We start from the raw sequence: 12,994 nt of genomic DNA, 5'->3' as shown, positions 1-12,994 counted from the left end.
TTCTAATATCACAGGACACCAGCGATAGACGACTCCACTTAAGGAAAATCTAAAGTTTTTCCCACTCACGCATGTCCCTGATAACACAATAAATATTAATACCATGTTCCCGATAACGATATAAATATTATTCTCAATATATTTGATTATGTTGTTTAAATGCTTCAATTTATATGCATGATATTCAAATTTTATAGGAAATGACCATGATATGACACATTAATACTGAAGGAACAAGAGAAAAAGTCCAAGTCCATTAAAGCTTATAAATAGACAACCAGGGAGTATCTCAGCTTGCATATTTGTAATATATTTACCATATACACGGTATTTTGTGCTCTCACTAACTTGAGCGTTAGAGTAAAATCACAGGTGGAACCCCCTTCGTCCCCAGAAGATCAGTTTGCCAAAATTTAGAGGCAATTGCTAGCACCTCATTCAGTTGGCCGACCGAGTACCAAAGAAGAATCTGAGAAGAGCTCATCCATACTTTGATAGACTTCGGCAAAAACATATATTAACTAACTTTTAAAAGAAAAAATAAATAAAACACCTTCCCCTTCATTTTAAAATCAATTTTATCTATGACCAATTTTACTTTTTGCCTTAATGTTTCTTTTTGAATTACGATTTTTCATTTTACTTTTTAACAATTACATTAGACTTTTACGTTCATTCTTACCTAGGGGAATAAAGGTATACTAACAGAAGAATAAGAGGACACAAAAAATAGAAATAGAATTATGCTAAAGGTTCCATAAAAAAATCTAATATTTACTTTTATCCAAAAACGGGAGATTTATAGTCGAGTTTATGTTTTTTTTTTCTAATCATACACGTCTATTTTATGTTAATTTGTATTCCTATCCTATTTGATTCTATTTTTGGTATTTCTTTAATATTAAATATTAATTCTTCATTCAGGTCAATTTTTAATATTTAAATTATTATAATAATATAAGAAAATATAATGGAATTATTATATTTAATATCTATTTTTTGTTAAAAGTATTTTTAAATAAACTTCTATTCTATCTGCATATGCGTTTAATTAATCGGATCTGATATATGACACACTAAAAAAATAATGTTATATATTCTTACAATAGTGTTACAATTTTCATAATAATTATGTCAAAAAAGTTATATATTCCCTTAAAAAAGTGTTGTTGAAGGTTCTATTTTAACTGCACCTAGCAGGCTATGACACACAAGATTGGATATATTCCCTTCAAAATAACGTGTTGTTAAAAACTTCTGTTTCAACTAAACCAATTAGAATCTATCCCTATCCAGAAAGAAACTTTATCTTCATTCACTTTTTGTAAACAAGAATCATACATAACCAAGTTGACTAAATAATTAAAAAATATGATTAGTGTAAGTGAAAATAAATGCAGTGATAGTGATAAATAAAATTGGAAGGACTAATGGTATAATTAGTAGTAACAACCAACATTCAATATCATTTCATTTCTATATATTCCTTCCTCAGGACAAGTGATGATGGTCATTGTCGACTACCCTAAGGATTTCTTCCTTCATCATTCACACAAAAACATCTCTTAACACCAACTTTAATACTTCTAGTTAAGTCTCATCATTTTTATTCTTAAATTTACTTATAATCGATTCCGCACATTAAATATAATCTTACATTGTTTGGAAGTCGAGATCAATGACAATTTAAGTATATCTTCCTCCTTTAATTATTAAGATACTTTTTAAGGACAAAATCGTGATGAAATTCTAAGCTTTAAAGTAAACAATATCTCGAATACGAGGATTGATCTAACAATGTTATCTCAACGGACTTGAGTTAACTCTTCATCCTTAAGATATTGTTGATTGAAGAAAATTTATTTTATAATTCATCACAACCTACATCTCACCCAAGTTAACATTTATGAATTTACTTCAAATATTTAATTTATTTTACTTCATGTCTTTTAACGTTTCATATTTCATTTAAGACGGTGTTCTATTTTTTTTAAAAAAAAATTCGAATCAAATCATTACTTTTTGACATTTCTTTACTTTGTTTTTATTTTCAATTATCTTTTTATACCCTTGTCACACTACAAGAAAAATCATGAAATAGAAACCAATTTTAGATACAAAAAAATAATTAGTTGCTATAATGATTAAATTAGAGACCGTTTTAGAGGCTACAAAAATTTTGGTTTTTAAATTAGTTTCTATTATTGTTAAATGATTTATAAATTGGTGTCTAATCAGCAACCAAGGTTTTTGCTACCAAATTTAAAATCTAAAATAATTGGTAGCAAAAACTTTGGTTGCTAATTAGACACCAATTTAAAAACCATTTAACAATAATAGAAACTAATTTAAAAACCAAAATTTATTTAGTCTCTAAAATGATCTCTAATTTAGTCACTATAGCAACTAAAAAGACCAAATTAAAAAAAATTCTATTTGATTAACATGTTGAGTTGTAATTATTATGATTATTAAGAATTGAACTTTAAATCTAATTCGTGCTTAAGATTGTATACTTAAGAGTGGTTCGATAGCGGATCATTTGATAAATCCACTAAATTTTGTTTGTTTTAGGTTTTTGCAAAACTTGTGTATTGGAGATATTATGATTTTGGTTAGTTTACACTTTATATTATATACACTACTATTATGTTGTTTTGTGAGTATGACTTATTTGTTTGGATGAATTAATATATATATATATATATATATATATATATATATATGAATTAATTTAGTCAAAGTTATGATTTTGATTTTGAAGATTTCTATTTATTTTTACCCATTATATTGACTGATACCACTATTTAGGTTTTTGTGCAAAACTTGTGTATTGGAGATATTATGATTTTGGTTAGTTTACACTTTATATTATATACACTACTATTATGTTGTTTTGTGAGTATGACTTATTTGTTTGGATGAATTAATATATATATGTATATATATATATATATATATATATATGAATTAATTTAGTCAAAGTTATGATTTTGATTTTGAAGATTTCTATTTATTTTTACCCATTATATTGACTGATATCACTATTAGACAAAAAAAAAGTTTTAACGAAGATTATTATTAAGTGGAGGTTAATATAATCTTATAAATTGATTTAATTGAGATAAAAAAAGTTTGAACGAAGATTATTAAGTGGAGGTTAATATAATCTTATAAATTGATTTAATTGACAGATATTTTTTTATCCTTGGTTTAAGTTTCAAAGATTGTTCTAAAACCTCGATAAAATAATAGAGGTTTTTTTTTAACTTTCGTTGCATTTTAAAGGTTTAAAGTTTATGATTTGTGGTTTATGATTTATTTTAAAATCTCGACAAAATAATGGAGATTTTTTTAACCTTCGTTAACTTCTAAAGATTTATTCTAAAATCTTAGCAAAATAACAGAGGTTTTTTTAACCTTCGTTAAATTCCAAAAGTTTATTTTAAAATCTCAGTAATTTAATGAAAGTTTTTTTAAGCTTTGTTAAGTTTCAAACGTTTATTCTAAAACATCAACAAAATAATAGAGATTTTTTTAACCTTAAATCTCGATAAAGTTAACACTCAAGATTTTTCAAACTTAAATAAATAAATATAATTAAATTTATTCATAAATAAATAATTAAAAACTATATAATTTTAATATATTTTATAACTAAATTATCTAAAACTTTGAAAGTGTAATTTTACATTACAAATAAGTTTTCTAAAATTTTAAAAATATATTTTAAAAATTCAGCAAAATAACCTTAAATAATAATTAAATAATAAATATTTCAACAATATTTATATATTTGTTATGATTGATGATATAGTTGATTTATACTTACATTAAATAGGTTGGACAAATTGTATTTAGTTTTATTATAAAAAATATTTATAAATATTTTTATTTATAAAACCTATCATCTTAGAAAAAAAATACTTATAGTATAATAATTTCACTAATTGTTATTTCAAAATCTTGAAAGAATTCAATCTAATCCAATTATTAATATTTTGTTAAATTGAATGACTTAATCAAACTCCTCTACACCCCTAATAAACATACCTCTTGAAATCTATTTATGAAAATATGTTATTAAATTTTATTTATGGATTTTATTTTCTATTCAGAATTTTATTTAACTATTAATTAATTATGATAATTTTTAAAATTGAAATTATAAAATCTCGTTCTTTTGATTTTTTTTTATAATTTTATACATCGTTCTTCTGATTTAATGTATGTTTGAGTATTCAAAAGTGAAACGATAATTTAATGGTCCCGTCATTTGTAAAACTTATTTTTAAAATATCAAAGAATATATGTTATTAAATGTTCTAGAATATTTGGTATTCCATGGTTAATGATACTTTCATAAATGATTAGAAAAAATAGTGTATTTCTGACCCCATTATTTTGTACTCTAAAACTTACCTGTTAGTTAAGAATGAGCAGATAATCAATTATTCTAAAAATAATAATCTATTATTCTTAAAATTATATAAATCCTTAAAAATATATAAATGATTCATATAAAGCAATAAAAAACTTAAAATAAAAATATAGAAATAAAAAATTAAATGAAAACAGAAATGCCAGACTAAGTCCAAAAAATAATTACAAAAGAAAAATTAACAAAAATAATATAATAAATAAAATTAAAATTTACAACATAAATGACAAGTACACCAAATATGTGAAAAACATTTCATCATTCATAGTATTAATATATTTAGTATTAATGGTATAAAAAAAATTTAACACCCATTCACTATTGTGAAAATTTCAAAAGTTATACATTACAAGTTATATAAAATGTTTAAATTATTCAACTCATCATCTAGTTAATGCTATTAAAAACAATAACGACATTTAATATTTTGAACAAATTAAAAATTGAGGACATAATTGACTTTTTACCCTTTAATGCAAGAAAAAAAAGTCTAATTAAATGTATATTAAATTATGCCTTAATTATCTATTAAATTATATGAAACATTTAACTTTTTAGATATAAATAGTGTGAATGACCCAACGGTCCAATCATTTTCTAAACCTAATGCCTCTACCCGGTCCCATTTTATTTTTGTCCAAAAATGACGTAAAGTGAAGTTATGTATGCTTTTCTTTTCTGAAGGTCCTCACGCTCTAAGCAGGGCTACGTCCCAATGGGAAACAAAAGTCTTACAAATTACAAAAGTCCAACTATTTCCACTGCAAACTTCAAAGCTCAACTTTATTTTTTCCCCCAACGCGTGGAAAACTTGATCCCTTCAAGATAAGTGTTACTAGAACTAATTTCCAGCATTAGAAAATGTATGATAATGCTACCAGAAGCAGAAACTATAAAATTTCAAGACTTAGATCATCATAAATTACCTTTTCCATCTAAAGCTACAATAATGTGAATGATTAGTTGATTATTAATCAAGTATTAACATAAAAAAGTTTAATTAAATTGGCTTCTTATGGTTAAACCAGAAGTTGGAGAACTGATTGTAGAAACTGATGAAACTAATTGTAAAATTTCTGATTTATTTATTTTGATTTACTTCAATTATATATATAATAAAATTATAATTATATACCAACCCAAAGAGTTTGTTGATCACATTATCAAGTTTGACAAGGGACTGCAACAAGAAATGTATCAGTAATTTTGCATTCTGAAACTGGTTTAAGCTCCATGGTATATATGTAATGTGAGCATAGTGCATTCAAATTATAGACTTTTCCGGAACAAATGTTTAACAAAGAAGATAAAGGTTACAATACCCCTATTTATCCATAATCTTATCATCATGTAAAAAAAAGGCTTAATTATGGATAGTTGGAGATTAATCTCAGAAAAGTCCACTAAAAAAACCAGAACAAATTTAGGCAGAAACCGAGCAAAATTCAATGATTTGAAAAGTTGGAGCTTAATGGCAAAAAACCTTGATTATAACTAGTTTATCTTTTCCCTTGTGTTCAACGAGCTGAACGGCCCTCCACCAACCATGCCCCACCTATCACACCTCGTGCAAACATGCAGACACAGACATATATACATAAATTTCTGCAAACAAAACTTGTCACACTGAGTTGTGGGAATAAATTATAAAACGGCATCGTCATTAGGTGTTAGTTAAGAAAGTAGATAGCACGGTCTCGTCGTGGTGGCAGCAACCCCAATAACTCCCTCCAAACAAACCGTTGCCACTTGGCACCACCACCACAACCCGACAAGCATTTCCGCGTACACCGAGAAAAATACACCGTATTTCTTACGTCAGTATTACGTAGGAGACTGTAGTTAAAGTGAACTTCGGTACGCAGAAATTAAAATAATTTGGTAACAATGGTGTGGGCCATGTGCATGTTGTCCTGAACCAGTACTCTAGAACTTACAAACTGGACCCATAAGTGCTGACCCGCACATGTGTGTGCGCACACACTCCCACAGAATGTGATTGCGTTATACCCTTTCATTGAACGCGTCAATGGGATTAAGATTAACTGGGTAAAGTAATAAAGTGTTAATTTTGATCCAGTATTTAGCTTAAAAAACATTTACATGGGTAGACCAGATATTTGTCCAAACGAGGAAATGCATTTATTTTTGTTGGTTTCTTCAGGCTGCTGTGCATGCATTTTGTTGAAGAGAAGAGAGATGTTACGTATTAATGAGCAATTACTGCGAGGTTTAAGCACTTTAATTGGAGTATGACTTTTTGCGTTGGAAAGAAGTAGTGTGAGTGACTAGGGTCCAAAAAAGGTGGAGGGTGAAGAGGACATGTCGCTCACCGTTTCTTTTTTTCTTTTACTCTCACCAGGAAAAGTCACTTTACTAGACCTACGCAAGTTAGGCGTAACATTATGTTTTTTCTATGGAAAATATATGGTAAAAGGAACAAGCAGAATATAGAAAACGGTTTTGTCAAACTTGGTAAGAGTTTTCATACAATAAGCCAAAGACGCATCATAATCACAACACCTAACATAGAAGTGAGAAAAGAAGACAGTGCGCAGCCAGTTATTAACGAATTTCATACGCTCTTGCTATCTCAATCTTTCCTTATAAAACCCAAGTTTTGGCTCCCAACACAACCCCACGCTCACCTCACATCCTTCTTCTTCACTCTTTGTCCCTAGAATACACAAGTAGAAGCCAAACACAACACAACAAATTCAGAGTCAGCAATGGAGAGTGACACAAACACCACCCTTACTTCCTCTCCCACATTCTCTCACTCCTCTAACACCCTTTCTTCTTCTTCCCCTCCCCAACTTGTCATGACCCCTTGTGCTGCATGCAAAATCCTCAGGCGAAGATGTGCTGACAAATGTGTCTTGGCACCTTATTTCCCTCCCACCGAACCAGCCAAGTTCACCACTGCTCACCGTGTCTTCGGTGCCAGCAACATCATCAAGTTCTTACAGGTACCTGCTTACAAAATCATCTTTTCTCCTCTCAACTTCATTCATTTTCTCATGGCTAATAATACTTTTCATATGTTAACAATTAGAGACACCATATTATGCACATTTTCGTATCATATATTTCAACAACGTCATGACTCTGCATAATGTCATCATCATGACTATGAAAAACCCTGCACAGTGTTCTTTATAGTCTAACTTACAAGATTTTCCACGTGGTTTTTCCTTTTGAGTCAATGATGATTTCAGACACAAACAGTGACGTGGTAACAAACGGTACGAACTTCTCCACTGTTGTGTGCTAATCAAAACACTGTTCCACCAACACCTCACCAAAATACTTTTATACTACTAAAATAAAATATATCCTTCAATTTCGATTTTGTAGGTTTGAATCTTAAAGTTCACTACCTAATACATGTTCCGGACAAAAAAGATATAATAAGACTAGTCTCTGATTTTAAACATCTCGTTAAATAAACTTCAACAGAGACGACAAAATGTACAGAACAATTCAATTGCATATGCTAATTTTGTTTCCTAATTTGGATCCAACTTTTTACCTCTGAGTTATTACTCAGCCTTTGATGCATGAAAATTATGATGACAGTACATATTTCTAATATGAGTTCTTTAACTTCAAACTTTTCGAAAATAATTTGACATGACTTAAAATTTCCAGACAAGAATAAATGCATTTTCAACGACCTAATTTTAACGAAACCAATAAAAATGTATTGAGAATTCAAGAACTGAATTGATGATATTAATTATTGTTTCCTTCATTTTCCAGGAACTTCCAGAGTCTCAGAGAGCTGATGCAGTGGCGAGCATGGTTTACGAGGCTGGTGCAAGAATAAGAGACCCTGTATATGGATGTGCAGGTGCAATTTGCCAGCTCCAAAAGCAGGTCAATGAACTTCAAGCACAGTTAGCAAAGGCACAAGCTGAGGTTGTAACCATGCAATTATTGCAAGCCAATCTCGTGGCTCTAATTTGCATGGAAATGTCACAGACTCCACAGGAATCACCACAACAATCCCCGGACAATTTCATCACAAGTCCTTCCCACAACAGTGGATATCAGAACAATCTTAGTTTCTTTGAGGATAACACCAACCTAAACTCTATGTGGGAGCCTCTTTGGACATGATGATGGACCAGATTCTTACAAGACATTTCATAATGTTCCCATGACATTCTCCTAAGGAGAGAACCAAGGAATCAACTAGAACTAATAAATTATAAAAGTAACTTTGGTAGCTAGAACTAGTGTAGCTAGTTTAATATATTCCCAGGAAGATTTTGGAGAAAATAATGTAATTCAGAATCCAGTTGCTTTGCACAATGTTGGCAAAGTAAATAGGTTCAGATTATCATTTAAATATTAGATGTTTTTTTGAAACATGTAATGGTTTCAATATCGAAGAAAACAGGGGAAATATTATGTTTTGGTGTGTTTCTATGGACTGATATTTTAAATCTATAACACTTTTTTGGTCACCTACTATAATCATTCAAAAATTGATCTCTCATGAATGCCTAGTTCCATGTCAAAACAACTTTTGACCTTATGACTTTGGATTCGTTATGGTTCTACCAAAACCAACATTTTCCTTTGTGGGTATTATGTCAATCAAAACACAAATCTAGGCAATATCAAGATTGAAGACCGAAGAACCACAATGCAAGAAGACAATTATTATGTTAATTAACAGTGATTTGCAACTTTATTTGACCTCGGATAACTCACTCCCTTAATTTTCAATAAACTTGCTAAAAGTATCTTTAAGTTAGTCATTTTCCAGAAGGGATAACGTAAAAAAATCAGATAGGTTAAAATGGGATAAGTATTGATTAATCCTTTAAATATTATGAAATGGGTTGGTTTAGTTAACTTGTTCAACTCTTAAACTTGCATAATTCAGTCCACAGAATTCGCCAACTTAGTGAATGAAAGACAAGATGGATGCATTGACTCGGTGGCTTGAGATTTTATTGTTAGATATTTTCATTTTAATGGATTGTTAAGTTAAATTAATATTGTTTTCTTTAACATAACGTGTGGTTAATTATTACCAATTTTTATTTATTTATTTTTCACTATTTACTTGACTCACACAGATACCTCTTCGAGAAAATCTATCCTAAGAAAAATTAAGAATATTTTTCTAACATATTTGCATTGTCCTTATTGCCATATCACTCTATTATGAAGTGAACTTTAAGTCTCACTCAACCCCATAAAACAATAAAATGTCTTCGTCTCTAGTCAATATGGGATCTCCAACACACCCCTCAGCTCGTGCGTGGGATAACATATGATGGGTGGTCCGATAGCGGGTGACCTAATAAGCCCAACAAACATTCGTTAGGATAGGCTTTAAATGACTCTGATATCATATTACGAAGTGGATTTTAAGCCTAACTCGACCCCATAAAACTGGTTCTTGAGGTTGAGGTTTGCACTCACGTATATACAATGAAATGTCTTCATCTCTAGTCGATATGAGATCTTCAACAAACTCTCAGGACAACTACCATAAACTCTATTATCACATCGTCAATTAATATCACGCAAACATTTAGTTGTATAAGTATGTATTAGTTGGAGAGGGTGTTAATAAAATATTTTCGTATTTGTAGTGAGCATAGGAAGAAGGAAAAGGTGTGGGAAGAGTAATGGTGTTTGTGGGTTATGATGGCATGTGTGTGTCTCCCATAAACGCGTTTTGGGTGCTATAATTTAGATCTCGTGCTGCCCACGTGAGAGGTGATATCGATAAAGCAACGCAACCGTATAACAGTTTGAGGTGTCGGCAACTTATATCGTAACTCTGTTTCTGACAAACCAGTCACTATTTTTCCTTCTATTGACTGAAAGTGGAGATACATAGTAGAGTGTGTTAATTAGTCAATTTTTGAATGGTTAGCGTTATTTATATGAAAAAGTCATTTGTTGATAAACAGGGGAAGAATAAATGATAGATGAGGACAATATATATGCATCATATTTCCAGAAGCCTGGTATACGTCGATTGCATGTATGGAATTCAGAGCATCCATGTTTCCGTTTCAATCCATCAATTTTTTCATCCACAATAAACAATCATTTTTAATATTTCTACAATATATTATGAAAACAAATATTAGGTACTTTAGTTTTATAATATTATATAATTAAAACATAGTTTTATAATATATAAATAGATTATAAGTCTAATTTATTATAAGGTTGAATTAAGTTTAAAGTCTACTTAATAACTTATATGTGAAATTATATATTTATGAATAATTTTATAAACAATAAAAGTTAATAAATACATAAATACAAACTTCACGCAAGAAATATCTCGTGTATAAACATAATCCACGTATCAAACCCAAAAATACACTTAAATCAAGTTTTACTATATACTAAAAGCATAACATATTTTTTAATCACAACTAAAAACTTTCAAGTCACTACTCAAAATTTGATGTAATGACAAAGTTGATAGCTTTCAGATTTTTACACTGACAAAACTCAAGGCATGTCATGGATAACTAGTAAAGAAAATCTAGCTATGTTCACATACTCTCAGTGGTAATGGTGTATGGAGCCAAAAAAAGAATGTTTGAAAACTATCTGAAAGAAGACATGAAGATGAGGTGGGGTAATAAAAAGTAGAGGTTGGTTCTGGACTTCTAGAAAGGATTTATGGAATACTAAAAGGAGAAAGATGGGTTGGATTGGGTGGGAGAGATATAATAGATTTTTTGTGAGAAGGTGCTTAATTTTTGGGGGTGACAGTGAGGTATGTGGGTGTGGTCTAGATGCAAGGTGATATTATGTTTCATGCATTTGGTTATTATTGTTTATCATGTTAATATAGATGCAAGAAGATTTTTTGTGGAGAGTGTTGTATAACAAATGGATAGACATATGTTGTTTGGATTAGAAATTTGGACAGTCATTACTAATCATATCTCTAGGATAGAGAGATATATGTGCTAGTTTTGCAGGAATGATTATGTAAATTGGTTATAAAATGCAATCATACTTTTGGGTGAAATGGCATTCGTGAGACAAGATTTATTAGTAGTATCGATTTATAAATATGGAAATGCTCTATTACTTGCTCCATATGAAATATTTATGTTTTTATTATGGCCTATTAATTTGATATTGACCAACCGGAGAATTAAAAGAGACATTGAACTTTAAATGTATAAGAGTTGGAATATATTCTGAAATGTTTTTTATTTAATTTATTTATTGTTGGGAAAAAAATTATATCTCTAATAATTATTTTACAGTTTTACTAATATATTATTTAATACACTTTTTATTTTGAATAGAAAACTACTCACAAAATAATAAGCAATATTTACTAAATAAGAAAATAGAAGACTCAAAAGTTATCTTTATCCATTTCTTTCCTGCACAGCATTATTAAAAGAGTAAAAGCAACTGCTTATAAAAAAAAACAATTAATATAGAACAAGTAGGCATATATATATATATATATATATATATATATATATATATATATATATATATATATATATATATATATATATATACACACAGTGTTGGTGGGTTGTAATTAATCCACAGACATGAGTAGTGGCATTAGGTTGAGTCTGAATGATCTGCACCTGTGTGTGTAAATGAAACGAAACCATGCACAAAGTTTGAAACCGCCTACATGACCAAATTGCAGAACTATGTATTTTGTTCACACACGAATTCGAATGACGATCCATTGAAGAACTTGAAAAGGTTCTAGATACTCAATTGCATGCAGGACAAGGGAATGTGTGGTTGTTGCAGAAAGCAAGATCATTAATGATATTCATATTTGAGACACAAGATTTGGTGGTTCAGGTGGGAACGAAGACTTGGGAAAAAGGGAAACAGATAATGTCATCTCTTTAATATTACATATATGCTGTAATTGCCTTTTGTTTTTTACACGGATCTATGGATCTACCACCCACTTTTTTTCCCAATAATCAATACGCAGTCTTTTGACATATCCCTTTTCATATATATGCTTAGTTTTTTTCACTATATACAAAACATAAGACATAGACCACCACAAATAATGTCAACCTAATTTGTTATTGCTATCAAAACGCTTTTTAATACACACAACATTGATTATAGAAGTGTAAACTTAGATATCATCACCTTGAAAAGTGGAAGAGACAGTGATTGATGAAATAGATAATGGAGAGAAGGTAGAAATAATTGCATAATGTAAATGAGATTGTACATGTTGTACAACTTTAACATGAAACAATTCACATTAATGCAATTGTGTGAAAGAGAAATGTTATCAAGTGGTCCACACTTTTTTTTTAACACGCCTCGGCCACTCAAAAATAAGTTTGGTGTTAAAGACAATGAATTGAGAAAAACATACCTCTATAAAACTTTCTTTTTTTAATTAAAAGATTAACTCATTAATTCGTGTCAAAGATAATTTGATATGATATCTTGTAATACAAGTTTAAGAATAAGATAAAAGATATATAATTATAACAATAATAAATACTTCAACTATCACATACGAAATTTTAAATGTTGAAGAATTTT

At 29.4% G+C, this 12,994-nt stretch overlaps 1 protein-coding gene across 1 annotated transcript; it reads left to right on the top strand.

Annotated features, from left to right (window-relative positions):
* The first annotated feature begins 7,041 nt into the window (after positions 1–7,041).
* On the top strand, positions 7,042–8,873 carry LOC137835757 (LOB domain-containing protein 1). The gene is made up of 2 exons (XM_068644404.2): positions 7,042–7,410; positions 8,204–8,873. The coding sequence occupies exons 1-2, from the start codon at positions 7,171–7,173 to the stop codon at positions 8,561–8,563; spliced, it is 600 nt and encodes a 199-aa protein (XP_068500505.2). The 5' UTR covers positions 7,042–7,170; the 3' UTR covers positions 8,564–8,873.
* The last annotated feature ends 4,121 nt before the right edge of the window (positions 8,874–12,994 follow it).

Source organism: Phaseolus vulgaris, chromosome 5, assembly GCF_051622355.1.
Source record: "Phaseolus vulgaris cultivar YP4 chromosome 5, ASM5162235v1, whole genome shotgun sequence".
In the NCBI taxonomy this organism is placed as follows: Eukaryota; Viridiplantae; Streptophyta; class Magnoliopsida; order Fabales; family Fabaceae; genus Phaseolus; species Phaseolus vulgaris.
Note: the sequence above shows the minus strand (reverse complement) of the source record. Positions and strands in the feature narration are given on the sequence as shown.

Bases quoted from the DNA above. Each gene is read 5' to 3' on its own strand.
- LOC137835757 (XM_068644404.2), top strand. From the start codon at position 7,171: ATGGAGAGTGACACAAACACCACCCTTACTTCCTCTCCCACATTCTCT. The intron at 7,411-8,203 runs GTACCTGCTTAC...TTCATTTTCCAG, and splicing joins ACATCATCAAGTTCTTACAG to GAACTTCCAGAGTCTCAGAG.